This window comes from Micropterus salmoides, unplaced genomic scaffold, assembly GCF_014851395.1.
Source record: "Micropterus salmoides isolate LMB-PRFRI ecotype aquatic unplaced genomic scaffold, ASM1485139v1 Ms_hic_scaffold_5, whole genome shotgun sequence".
Taxonomy (NCBI): Eukaryota; Metazoa; Chordata; class Actinopteri; order Centrarchiformes; family Centrarchidae; genus Micropterus; species Micropterus salmoides.
The window spans coordinates 18541149-18555905 of record NW_024044237.1 but is presented as its reverse complement, the minus strand read 5'-3'; the positions used below and the strand labels follow the sequence as shown (position 1 = coordinate 18555905).

Genomic DNA, 14757 nt, shown 5'->3' with positions numbered 1-14757 from the left:
AGTCCGTTTAGGCTAAAAGACCAAATATCCAGATAGACAAAAACTAACATGTTTTTCTGTATCAGTCCACCCCATTAGGTAACTAATACGGACTAAGAGTGCTGTTCAAGCGATGCTAATTTGAATTTGGTTTGGTATAACAACACATATTAAGGCATTTCACTCTGCTTAAAACAAGCACATGCGCCTACCTCTAGAGCTTCAGTAGAATCTTGAAACACCTCAGCAAAGTCTGTTGGACTTTTCCTCAGAGTCTGGTCAGCAGGCAGTGTGTTGTCATTGTAAGATGACACGAACTTAAAGTCACTGGTCCTAGAACCCGTTGTCAGGTAGGCGTCATAATTGTAAGTGCTGCGTAAAGTTCCTGTGCCGTCAACATCTGCGTAATTAGGAGGGAGATAAGCGCTGGGGATGGCGACTGCTCCATCAAACAACAGTCTGGGCTTTCTCCTGCGACAAAACCTCACACCCAGGATGATGATAATGAAGGTCAGGAAAAAGGTGGACACAGACACCAGCGCGATGATCAGGTATGACGTCAGCTTGGAGTTCTTCTCATCATAAGAAATGTCCTTCAGTTCTGGCACCTCAGCCAAGTTATCAGAAATAAGTAAATACATGGAGCAGGTGGCAGAGAGAGAGGGCTGTCCGTTATCTTTCACTGCCACAATAAGGTTCTGTTTCATGCTGTCAGACTCAGAAATGTCCCGCTGGGTCCTGATCTCTCCGCTGTGGACCCCGATAGTGAAAAGTCCCGGATCAGTGGATTTGACTATATAATAGGACAGCCAGGCGTTCTGTCCGGAGTCCGCGTCCACCGCTATCACTTTGGACACCAGAGAGCCTCCGTGTGCAGCTTTGGGGACCAGCTCGGTCATGAAGGAGTTGCCCTCCGGGGCGGGGTACAGTATCTGAGGAGAGTTGTCGTTCACATCCGATATGAAGACACTGACGGTCACGTTGCTGCTGAGCGGAGGAGAACCGTTGTCTCTGGCCATCACGTGGACTTTAAAACTCCTGAACTGTTCATAATCAAACGACCTGACAGCGTGGATCACCCCCGTGTCTCCGTTAACAGACAGATAGGAGGACACCGGGGCACCGTTCACCTCACCGGGTAACAGAGAATAAATCACTGTACCGTTTTGTCTCCAGTCGGGGTCTCGAGCACTAACGGAACATAAAGTGGAGCCAGGTTTGTTATTTTCAGTCACATATGCGCTGTAGGACTGTTCCTCAAACACCGGTGGGTTGTCGTTGATGTCTGCTACAGATAACTGAACAGTTTTAGAGGAGGACAGAGGTGGAGAGCCCTCGTCAGTGGCGGTGATTGTAATGTTGTAATCAGACACTAGTTCACGGTCCAGTTGTTCTGTGGTCACCAGAGAATAATAGTTTTTAATAGAAGGAACCAACTTAAATGGGGCGTTTTGCTGAATGGAGCAGCGGACCTGTCCGTTACTCTCGGAGTCTCTGTCCTGCACGTTCATGATGCCCACCTCTGTACCAGGTGGGGTGTTTTCTGGTATGGGATTTTTCAGTGACTTAATGAAGGTAAGAGGGGCGTTGTCATTGACATCTGTGATATCAATTATTAATGTAGAGGATGATACTAATCCAAGACCATCCTTGGCTGTAATTTGCATTTCGTAGGCAGACAACTCTTCATAATCTATTGATCCACTTACTTTCACTTCACCAGTTGTCTGATCAAGAGAAAACACGTTACTTTCATCTGAAATGTGATCAAATTCATAAGTCACCTCTCCATTGATGCCCTCGTCTGCATCAGAAGCACTTACTGCGACCACTACAGTATCTAAAGGAGAGTTTTCAGGAAGACTGGCTTTGTAAATGGCCTGGTTAAACACCGGGGCGTTATCATTAGCATCCAGCACAGTGACGTGAATGACTGCAGTACCTGATCTCTGAGGTGTGCCTCCGTCTGTTGCCACAAGCACAATCGTTAGCTCCTGTTGTTGTTCTCTATCCAGCTCCTTCTCTAAAACTAACTCGCTGTATTTTCCTCCCCCGCTTTTTGCAATAACGTTCAAACTGAAGTTTTCATTTGCCTCGATACTATAGCCCTGGATAGCGTTTTGTCCAATATCTGCATCGTGGGCCTCATCTAAACGATACCGACTTCCTTTAGAAGCTGATTCCCTAATTTCAAATTTGATAGTATTCTTTTTAAACTGTGGTGAATTATCGTTGATGTCTTGAACGTGGGCACTAATGCGGTGCAGCTCCAACGGGTTTTCTAAGACAAGTTCCTGTTTTAAAAGGCAAGATGCCTTTTTGCCACAAAGCCCCTCTCTGTCAATCCTGTCGGTAACAATGATATCTCCAGTACTCAGATTAATGTCACAATACCGTTTGTTGTTCCCGTCTGCATCAATCCGAGCCTTTCGAGCTGTCAGTTTGCCCACCTCAACTCCGATATCTTTCAATATATTTCCAATAACTGAGCCGCGTTTCATTTCCTCTGGAAAGGAATACGCCACATCCCCGCAGACGGTTTGCAGCGCCAGAAAAAATACTCCCAAAGAGGCAACCAGGCCGAGCACGGAAGACGCTTTATGTCCCATTTTCCTGCAAGACCACTGCCGGATCCACCACAACCAACACTTGTAAAAATAAAAATAATAAGCCAACTCCTCGTCGGATAACAAGTGCAGTCCGACTACAAATAGTGCGACTTCACTGCTTCAACCAACGAACAATCAATCTTGATTTGAAAATGTGCAAGCGTGTAGGGTAACACAATATAGCCACCCCTAAGTAAAGCTGGTGCATAGCGACACTGTGAGCAAATTGTAAGTATTACAAAAGATTTTTAAAAATTACTCTGATGAGAAAACCACAACAAACTAAAACAAAATCCAAGCTGCAGTCAAATCCAAACATAAGTAAGTGATTAATACAAAATGTAGAGCGGGGTTTTCTGTTGTAAATGCCAGTGTGTATTTACCAACTGTTTCTATTGCACAGCAGCTGTGAGAGTGGGACCCTGCAGTATGGGGTTTGGGTTGGTTTTCAGCACCATGGAGAGATACCGCAGTTTATTATAAGGCGCACAGTGGACAAGGGACTATACAGTATTGATCGTTTAAGTAAAATTGTGTGCTACAAAGGCGACATTTAAGGATGCTATGACCAAAAGCTTAAGAAAATGATGGATCCATGAAAAATCATACTGTTTTGCATAGCCTAATTAATTTAGGCTAAAAGACCAAATATCCTGATGGGCAAAAACTAACATGTTTTTCTGTATCAGTCCACCCCATTAGGTAACTAATACGGACTAAGAGTGCTGTTCAAGCGATGCTGATTTGAATTTGGTTTGATATAACAACACATATTAAGGCATTTCACTCTGCTTAAAACAAGCACATGCGCCTACCTCTAGAGCTTCAGTAGAATCTTGAAACACCTCAGCAAAGTCAGTCGGACTTTTCCTCAGAGTCTGGTCGGCAGGCAGTGTGTTGTCATTGTAAGATGACACGAACTTAAAGTCACTGGTCCTAGAACCCGTTGTCAGGTAGGCGTCATAATTGTAAGTGCTGCGTAAAGTTCCTGTGCCGTCAACATCTGCGTAATTAGGAGGGAGATAAGCGCTGGGGATGGCGACTGCTCCATCAAACAACAGTCTGGGCTTTCTCCTGCGACAAAACCTCACACCCAGGATGATGATAATGAAGGTCAGGAAAAAGGTGGACACAGACACCAGCGCGATGATCAGGTATGACGTCAGCTTGGAGTTCTTCTCATCATAAGAAATGTCCTTCAGTTCTGGCACCTCAGCCAAGTTATCAGAAATAAGTAAATACATGGAGCAGGTGGCAGAGAGAGAGGGCTGTCCGTTATCTTTCACTGCCACAATAAGGTTCTGTTTCATGCTGTCAGACTCAGAAATGTCCCGCTGGGTCCTGATCTCTCCGCTGTGGACACCGATAGTGAAAAGTCCCGGATCGGTGGATTTGACTATATGATAGGACAGCCAGGCGTTCTGTCCGGAGTCCGCGTCCACCGCTATCACTTTGGACACCAGAGAGCCTCCGTGTGCAGCTTTGGGGACCAGCTCGGTCATGAAGGAGTTGCCCTCCGGGGCGGGGTACAGAATCTGAGGACAGTTGTCGTTCACATCCGATATGAAGACACTGACGGTCACGTTGCTGCTGAGCGGAGGAGAACCGTTGTCTCTGGCCATCACGTGGACTTTAAAACTCCTGAACTGTTCATAATCAAACGACCTCACAGCGTGGATCACCCCCGTGTCTCCGTTAACAGACAGATAGGAGGACACCGGGGCACCGTTCACCTCACCGGGTAACAGAGAATAAATCACTGTACCGTTTTGTCTCCAGTCGGGGTCTCGAGCACTAACGGAACATAAAGTGGAGCCAGGTTTGTTATTTTCAGTCACATATGCGCTGTAGGACTGTTCCTCAAACACCGGTGGGTTGTCGTTGATGTCTGCTACAGATAACTGAACAGTTTTAGAGGAGGACAGAGGTGGAGAGCCCTCGTCAGTGGCGGTGATTGTAATGTTGTAATCAGACACTAGTTCACGGTCCAGTTGTCCTGTGGTCACCAGAGAATAATAGTTTTTAATAGAAGGAACCAACTTAAAGGGGGCGTTTTGCTGAATGGAGCAGCGGACCTGTCGGTTATTTCCCGAGTCTGCATCCTGCACATGGATGATGCCGACCTCTGTACCAGGTGACACGCTCTCGGGTATGGGGTTTGATAATGAATTAATATGTATCACAGGGGTATTGTCATTCACGTCAGTTATATCAATTACTACCTTTGTTTCTGATGAAAGACCATAGCCATCTTTTCCCTCAATTAGCATTTCAAATTTAGTTTCTTCTTCATAGTCAACATTTTTTGCTAATATAATTTCCCCGGTATATTCATTTAATGAAAATATTTGTTTTGCGATATCACTTATTCCACTGAATTCATATGTTACTTTACCGTTAACGCCTTCATCTGCATCAGTAGCGCTCACTGTTACTACTACAGTCTCTACTGGAGAGTTTTCAGGAAGAGTAGCCTCATAAACGGCCTGGCTGAACACTGGGGCGTTATCATTAGCATCCAGTACAGTGATTTGTATGACTGCGATACCTGATCTCTGTGGATTACCACCATCGACGGCTGTCAGTAATAAGGTTACCTCTTGCTGTTCTTCGCGATCTAATTCTCTATCTAAAATGATCTCACTGTATTTTGTACCAACAGAATTAGTTAGTACATTTAGAGCAAAATAATTGTTTTTTTGCAAAATGTAGTTTTGCACAGCGTTTTGTGCTATGTCTGCATCGCGTGCCGCATTTATTCTATAGCGAGAGCCTTTGGGAGCTGATTCACCTATTTCCAATTTAACGGCATCCTTAACAAAAACTGGTGGGTTGTCATTTACATCCTCAATTTGCAAAGCTACCCGGTGCGATTCGAGTGGATCCTCAAGTACCAATTCACATTTCAAAATGCATGAAATCTTCGCTCCACAAAGCTCCTCTCGGTCTATACGATCAGCAACGACCAGTTCTCCTGTATTAACGTTTATCTCGCAGTAACGTTTACGGTTTCCTTCTAGGACAATACGAGCCTTCCGAGGTGAAAGTCTGCTTACTTGAAGCCCAAGATCCTTGGCTATATTTCCGATTACTGATCCGCGTTTCATTTCCTCCGGAAAAGAATAGCTCACATCGCCGTAAGACAGGTGTAGTCCTAAAAGCAAAAACAGTGAGCTGCAGACAAGATTCGCCGGGGATCCGTAATATTCCATCCTTCAGCAATCAAAATGAAGCAAAAATGTCAATGATGTGATCAGTATTACTCAAAAACATACAGGAATGTCTGCATATGTGAGCGATTCAAGACAAATAGTGTAATGGCAAACAATGAGCAGGGAAAGTGTGGGTGGAGACGCCTGACGTTTTCACGTGCAGCCTATTTCACTTTTCGACTGGTAGACAGCGACACTCACAGCATGTCAGAAACATTACAAAATAGTGTCACCCCGCAGGTTGTTAAATACAGTAAGAAATTAAGTTAAAAAAATTTATATTGCACTCTTCACAGATAAAATCACAAGGTGCTTCACAATAAAACAACAAAACACAGTTCTAGCTAAACACCAGAAACACATTGACATATGACAGACAACTTTAAAAGCAAGCTTAATGTTTAGCAAAGGCTTGTTTAAATAACAGTCTTCAGCTGCTTTTTAAAAAAAAAAAACAGTTTAAGGTGCATAACGAAGTGGGGAGTGCATTCTTAGATGGGGGGGGGGGGCGTTCTTTATTACTCATGCATGTAAAAAGACTTACAATAATCTAAACAGGAGGATAGGAAGGCATGGATGATCATCTCTAATTCTGTCTTTGACACCAGCGATCTTAATTTGAATATGTTCCTTGGTTGGACGAAGCAGTTTTTAATTAGTTGGTTGGAATGATGCGCAAGGGACATTGCTGAGTCAAAGACAACACCTAGGTTCCTAAGGCTCAGTTTCACAGACGAGCCCAGGTCACCCAAATACTGCTTGATCAAAGGGGTAATTCATGTCTCTGTCTTATCTGTGTTCAGTTGCAAAGCGTTCTCATTCAGCCAGTGCTTGATGTTGCTCAAACAGTTTGCTAGGGCGGATAATTTATGGAGATCTGTGGCCTTAAATGAGCAGTACAGCTGAATATCATCCGCATAAACGTGGTAACATATATCGCTGAATTGTCTGGTAGAACACTAAAACTTCTCCCAGACAGATAAGATGAAAACCATTTTAATCAAGAATTTTTGACACGAAGATGAATTTAGAAATGGGCCTATAGTTCTTAGGGACTGATGGGTCCAGGTTAGACTTTTTAAGTACTGGTTCAATGATTGCATGCTTAAAAGAGATAGGGACCATGCCAGGTTGAAGTGAGATGTTAAGCATGTTCACAATACTAGGGCCAATTGAATCAAAAGCTTGTATAAAGAGCACATTAGGGAGGACATCCATAGAACAGGAGGAAGGTTTCAGTTTTTCCAGCCGGCATTTGATGTCATGCAGTGACACTGGGTTAAAAGAGAACCATGAATAAGAGGGGGGTGGGTCACTGAGAGCAAGATTGGAAGGAGTTTGGGAGACATTTGTCCTGATATCTGCAATCCTATTTACAAAGAAATTCAGAAACTCATTGCTGTCAGTTTTACAAAATACAGCAGCTTCAGGGATAGATGGGGAAACAATAGCATGAATGATGTCAAACAATATTTTGGGGGTTTTCTTATTTGTCGCTATTAGGTGGGAGAAGTACTGGGTTCTTGTGTTCTTCGGCAACTCATTTAGTGAAGCGATTTGGTTCTTGAGGTGTAGTCTATGGACCTCTAGATTTGATTTTTTCCATAGACGCTTCACCTTGCGACAGTTTCTCCTCATTGATTGTATGGCTTTGTTCATCCAGGGGAAATGCTTTTTGTGAACAGTCTTGGTAGGTTTGACAGGTGCCACTTCATCTAAAATTTCTGTGCATTGGTTGTTAAAAGAGTCAATAAAAATGTCCACATTCTGGCATCCCAACAACATACCGGGGATCAAACAAAGCAGTGAACTTATGTGTGTTAAAATCTCCAACTATTAGAACCTTCTCTAATTAATTATGGTGGATAAGAAGTTGGTGAAGTCCGTGAGGAAGGAACCTGCGGGGCTAGGGGCACGGTAAATTAGCACACAGAAAAACATATCCTTTGAACCTATTTTAATTGTCTGTGACTCAAAAGAGGGTAAACTTTCTGAACAAATTGTTCTGCATAGGAATCTGTCCCGATATAAAGCGGCCAGACCTCCACCACGACGTGCCAGTCGGGGCTTCTCAATGATAGAGCAGCTTGCTGGACAAAGTTCTTGTAAGTGGACAAAATCCTTGTCCCTTTGCCACGTTTCAGTAAGGAACATGAAATCCATGTCCTCTCTGGTAAACGGCTCATTTAGAACATGTGATTTATTAGAGATGGAACGTGCATTGAGCAGAGCAATGTGAAGTGGTGGTGCCCGGCTTGCAGCCTCTGAAGGTGGTTTAGGTGGGATTTGCCGTAGGCACCCTATACGATATGTTGGTCCCCAGCTGCATCCAGTGATCACTCGCTGGTCAGACCGGGCAGAGGCAGACCCATACGATGACGTGTTCCCGTCAGCATAACGCCAGGACAGGAAAGATTCCCGACCAATAGGCGGGCAGAACAGGTGGCGTGGCAGCAGGGGAGGGTGACCACCCGTGTTGTGAAGTGAGATAGGCAGCAAACATCGGGTCCACTCAGCGCGATGTGGCCCAGATGTGTTCGTCGACGAGCGCCGGCGCAGCTGGACGTAACGTAAACAGGAGCTGGTCATGTGAATGGAGGCGGAAATTAATGTTTGTAGCTATCCCGGCTATGAAGAAGACTTTCCATAGACACTCTGATGTTTAACAGCGTGTGTCGATCGTAAGTCCAAGCAGCTGAGACGTAGGCGGAGGATGTTAAGGCTGGAATAGCAACACAAATGATGATAAAAACAGGAAAAATCGCCTGAGATGCGGGGGAGCAGCGGCCTCGCCAAACACAGGCGCCATCTTACTTCCTTGTTGACTATCCCACATACGGCGAGTCCCTCCCCTCTCTCTACCTGCTTCAGCCTTCTCTTCATACACAGTAAGGGCCATCAAACAGTACGTGCAACTCGATATATCTGAAGAGACCTCAGCTCAGAAAGACAATAAAGGCAGGGTACATTTCGGGGACAGCTGTAGTGTTAAGCACCATGGACAGCGACCGACCATAAAACAAAACTGCGTACTTCAATTAAACAGAAAACCACATACTACTCAAAAAATTCTCGGATTAATTGGTGTCAAGGTGATTTGAATTTCAACAGATATTGACAAAAAGGCAAGAACTAAGAAAAGTTTTAATGAATAAATAATTATAGATATTTGTTGAGAAAAAAAATATTTTGATGAAATCAAAAATATGAAGGAAATGAATAGCTAATATTTTGTAAAGAAAAACCAGCACAACGGAGAGTTATTAATTATAGATGCATATGGAAACTATTTTCATAGAAATCCTACCTCCAGTGAATCCTGTGATGCCCCAAATGCCTCAGCAAAGTCTGTTGGACTTTTCCTCAGAGTCTGGTCAGCAGGCAGTGTGTTGTCATTGTAAGATGACACGAACTTAAAGTCACTGGTCCTAGAACCCGTTGTCAGGTAGGCGTCATAATTGTAAGTGCTGCGTAAAGTTCCTGTGCCGTCAACATCTGCGTAATTAGGAGGGAGATAAGCGCTGGGGATGGCGACTGCTCCATCAAACAACAGTCTGGGCTTTCTCCTGCGACAAAACCTCACACCCAGGATGATGATAATGAAGGTCAGGAAAAAGGTGGACACAGACACCAGCGCGATGATCAGGTATGAGGTCAGCTTGGAGTTCTTCTCATCATAAGAAATGTCCTTCAGTTCTGGCACCTCAGCCAAGTTATCAGAAATAAGTAAATACATGGAGCAGGTGGCAGAGAGAGAGGGCTGTCCGTTATCTTTCACTGCCACAATAAGGTTCTGTTTCATGCTGTCAGACTCAGAAATGTCCCGCTGGGTCCTGATCTCTCCGCTGTGGACCGATAGTGAAAAGTCCCGGATCAGTGGATTTGACTATATGATAGGACAGCCAGGCGTTCTGTCCGGAGTCCGCGTCCACCGCTATCACTTTGGACACCAGAGAGCCTCCGTGTGCAGCTTTGGGGACCAGCTCGGTCATGAAGGAGTTGCCCTCCGGGGCGGGGTACAGAATCTGAGGAGAGTTGTCATTCACATCCGATATGAAGACACTGACGGTCACGTTGCTGCTGAGCGGAGGAGAACCGTTGTCTCTGGCCATCACGTGGACTTTAAAACTCCTGAACTGTTCATAATCAAACGACCTCACAGCGTGGATCACCCCCGTGTCTCCGTTAACAGACAGATAGGAGGACACCGGGGCACCGTTCACCTCACCGGGTAACAGAGAATAAATCACTGTACCGTTTTGTCTCCAGTCGGGGTCTCGAGCACTAACGGAACATAAAGTGGAGCCAGGTTTGTTATTTTCAGTCACATATGCGCTGTAGGACTGTTCCTCAAACACCGGTGGGTTGTCGTTGATGTCTGCTACAGATAACTGAACAGTTTTAGAGAGGACAGAGGTGGAGAGCCCTCGTCAGTGGCGGTGATTGTAATGTTGTAATCAGACACTAGTTCACGGTCCAGTTGTCCTGTGGTCACCAGAGAATAATAGTTTTTAATAGAAGGAACCAACTTAAAGGGGGCGTTTTGCTGAATGGAGCAGCGGACCTGTCCGTTACTCTCAGAGTCTCTGTCCTGCACGTTAATGATGCCCACCTCTGTACCAGGTGACACGTTCTCCCCTACGGGGTTCATCAGGGATTTCATATATATAACTGGAGCGTTGTCATTTACATCAGTGATATCAATCATTACTTTCGAATCAGAAGAAAGTCCATAACCGTCTTTGGCATCGATTCGCATTTCATATTTAGAATTACTCTCGAAATCAAGTGTCCCTTTTACTTTAATCTCTCCAGTTTTACTGTTCAGTGAGAAAAGCTTTTTGGCTCTTTCTGAAATGCGGCTAAATTCATATATCACCTCCCCATTGACTCCCTCATCTGCATCAGTGGCACTTACTGCGAAAACTACAGTATCAAGCGCAGAGTTTTCAGGTAGACTGGCTCTGTAAAAGGCTTGGTCAAACACTGGGGCGTTATCATTAGCATCCAGCACAGTCACGTGTATATTGGCAGTTCCTGATCTTTGTGGGTTTCCACCATCAGCAGCAATAAGCACGAAATTTAAATCATGTTCTTTTTCACGGTCTAGCTCTTTGTCTAACACCAACTCGACGTTCCTAGATCCATCAGTATCGTCTCGAACAGATAAAACAAAGTGTTCATTATTTTGTAAACTGTAATGTTTAACCGTATTCTTTCCGATGTCTGCGTCATGTGCTTCGTTAACACGATATCGAGCTCCTTTGTCAGCAGATTCGCTTATTTCCAGTTTAATTGTATCCTTTGGGAAAACGGGTGCATTGTCGTTTACATCCTGGATCAGCAGTGAAATGCGGTGCAGCTCCAAAGGGCTCTCGAGGACCAACTCAAATTTAAGCATACACGACACCGTCTCCCCACACAGCTCCTCTCTGTCAATCCTTTCCCTGATGACAAAATTTCCCGTTTTTAGATCAATATCGTAGTAGTGCTGATAGCTTTCCTCGGTATCAATACGGGCTTTACGAGCGACCAATTTCCCTCCTTCCAGCCCGAGATCCTTGGCAATATTTCCAACAATGGATCCGGATTTCATCTCCTCCGGAACACTATAGCTGAGGTCTGCTGTTGTGATGTGAACGAAGACAGCAAAGCCCCAGATGAAACTAAGAAATGATTTGCCGCTGTGCTCCATTGTTTATCTCGAAGGAAAACAGGGGCATGCAAATTACTGATGTCTCATATACACTTGAGATGCAATCGTAACATTACCCTACGCTGCTCCTCAACAATGGCAGCTATGGTATTAAGGCTGGGATTACTGCCCTCTTGCAGTGGGTGGAGGAAAAAATCTGCCTCATATCTGCAAGTGAGCAGCGACACTGTGGGATCAACTGGAAAATTACATTGGAATAACTCGAAGACCACCACAGGATGCCACCGTTAATGTCATAATTAAAAACAAACTACGAGGCCTTGATTGAACGTTAACATGGTAATACCTGTTGTATTAAATTTTTCTTCACTCGTTGAAAAACGTATCATTTCAAAATGGGGACCGGTAAAAATACAATTCAGCACCACGGACAGAGCTGGAAGAGCGGTAGGTCAACTGACTATTTTCACATTTCTTAAGTGCAACTGCCGAACGCCTGACAAACAAGTCCTAATGCTTGCTGGAGAGCAGTGTCCGCATGAAACAATGACAAATATTTGTTCTAACGCCAAAAATGTATAAGCAATACGATAGTCTAACTACACTCAGTGAAAATGGCAACAACATATTCATATTTCAAAACCATAAGCCTTTATAGGTAACAACAAACCACCCACATTCGTTTCCTGCATTTATGAAAAATGTTTTTCTCTGATATGCCCTAGATCCCACTAAAAATATGATATCCAATACATATGCATATGTGAGTATAAAGCAATTTCTTATGGCAACATCCAATCATCATTTACATCAACCGTTTAATCTGTTCAGGGTAGCAGGGGATTGGTGCCAAATCAATCAGCCTATTAGGTGAGAGGCGGTGTACACCCTGATCAGATCACGGGTCTAATAAGGATAACATATACTGTACACAAACATTCACAGTGCTGTGTGACGAAAATCAGGTGCCCAGAGAAAATTCATTTGGAAACAAGGTAAACATGCCAACTCCACACAGAAATGTTACAGCAGGCCAGAGGAGCAGAACCCAGATCCTTCTTTCTGTGAGGCTCCAGTGCTAACAACCAAACCTGTCTTACTATTTATTACTTTTGATGATTTTTTTTTATTAGAATCAGCATATCGCTGATATAAATATGAATTATCATGAAGTAGGGACATCTCAATTTCAGAAAAACTGACGTTTCTTATTCCACATCTCAAATTATCAGCATCACAGAAAAACAATCGACTGAAATTTTAACTGTTTCGCGCTCACAAGCTAATTTATATGGTCGCAACATGAAAAAAGAAACAAATGATATGAACTGACAATAAGGCATTTACAGTTGTGCTTCCCTTTTGATAAATGTGAGAGCATTTAGATTACAATCTGGTCACACATAAACAGGCGAAATATGACAGCTCAAGTCTAACATGAGTTGATGCACAATTAATATTTAGATGGAACTTATAAACTGCTACTAACACTGTAAAGCCACAATCAGCGTGACATGTTAAGTGAGAATTTTACGTTAACCAAAACGTGGAGCGTCCTATTCTAGCAGTCTCTCATGCGTACTTCAACTTCTTAACAATAATAATAAGTATTATCATTATTATTAAATTTTTTAACTGAACAAGAAAGCATTTAGGCCTACCTCGGGGGATTCATCTGGTTGACCAAACACTTCAGCAAAGTCAGTCGGACTTTTCCTCAGTGTCTGGTCAGCAGGCAGTGTGTTGTCATTGTAAGATGACACGAACTTAAAGTCACTGGTCCTAGAACCCGTTGTCAGGTAGGCGTCATAATTGTAAGTGCTGCGTAAAGTTCCTGTGCCGTCAACATCTGCGTAATTAGGAGGGAGATAAGCGCTGGGGATGGCGACTGCTCCATCAAACAACAGTCTGGGCTTTCTCCTGCGACAAAACCTCACACCCAGGATGATGATAATGAAGGTCAGGAAAAAGGTGGACACAGACACCAGCGCGATGATCAGGTATGACGTCAGCTTGGAGTTCTTCTCATCATAAGAAATGTCCTTCAGTTCTGGCACCTCAGCCAAGTTATCAGAAATAAGTAAATACATGGAGCAGGTGGCAGAGAGAGAGGGCTGTCCGTTATCTTTCACTGCCACAATAAGGTTCTGTTTCATGCTGTCAGACTCAGAAATGTCCCGCTGGGTCCTGATCTCTCCGCTGTGGACACCGATAGTGAAAAGTCCCGGATCGGTGGATTTGACTATATGATAGGACAGCCAGGCGTTCTGTCCGGAGTCCGCGTCCACCGCTATCACTTTGGACACCAGAGAGCCTCCGTGTGCAGCTTTGGGGACCAGCTCGGTCATGAAGGAGTTGCCCTCCGGGGCGGGGTACAGAATCTGAGGAGAGTTGTCGTTCACATCCGATATGAAGACACTGACGGTCACGTTGCTGCTGAGCGGAGGAGAACCGTTGTCTCTGGCCATCACGTGGACTTTAAAACTCCTGAACTGTTCATAATCAAACGACCTCACAGCGTGGATCACCCCCGTGTCTCCGTTAACAGACAGATAGGAGGACACCGGGGCACCGTTCACCTCACCGGGTAACAGAGAATAAATCACTGTACCGTTTTGTCTCCAGTCGGGGTCTCGAGCACTAACGGAACATAAAGTGGAGCCAGGTTTGTTATTTTCAGTCACATATGCGCTGTAGGACTGTTCCTCAAACACCGGTGGGTTGTCGTTGATGTCTGCTACAGATAACTGAACAGTTTTAGAGGAGGACAGAGGTGGAGAGCCCTCGTCAGTGGCGGTGATTGTAATGTTGTAATCAGACACTAGTTCACGGTCCAGTTGTCCTGTGGTCACCAGAGAATAATAGTTTTTAATAGAAGGAACCAACTTAAAGGGGGCGTTTTGCTGAATGGAGCAGCGGACCTGTCCGTTACTCTCAGAGTCTCTGTCCTGCACGTTAATGATGCCCACCTCTGTACCAGGTGACACGTTCTCCCCTACGGGGTTCATCAGGGATTTCATATATATAACTGGAGCGTTGTCATTTACATCAGTGATATCAATCATTACTTTCGAATCAGAAGAAAGTCCATAACCGTCTTTGGCATCGATTCGCATTTCATATTTAGAATTACTCTCGAAATCAAGTGTCCCTTTTACTTTAATCTCTCCAGTTTTACTGTTCAGTGAGAAAAGCTTTTTGGCTCTTTCTGAAATGCGGCTAAATTCATATATCACCTCCCCATTGACTCCCTCATCTGCATCAGTGGCACTTACTGCGAAAACTACAGTATAAGTGGAGA

At 44.3% G+C, this 14757-nt stretch overlaps 2 protein-coding genes across 2 annotated transcripts in view; both read right to left on the bottom strand.

Moving 5' to 3' along the window:
* LOC119889225 (protocadherin gamma-A11-like) overlaps window positions 1-14757 on the bottom strand; it is a 261420-nt gene that overhangs the window by 245840 nt on the left and 823 nt on the right. The window contains 1 exon segment of the mRNA XM_038700148.1: window positions 13118-14757. Coding sequence (XP_038556076.1) covers window positions 13118-14757 — 1640 coding nt within the window.
* Window positions 10034-11704, bottom strand: LOC119889280 (protocadherin gamma-A11-like). The gene has a single exon (XM_038700185.1). It carries the CDS (start codon window positions 11493-11495, stop codon window positions 10182-10184), a length of 1314 nt encoding a protein of 437 aa, XP_038556113.1. The 5' UTR covers window positions 11496-11704; the 3' UTR covers window positions 10034-10181.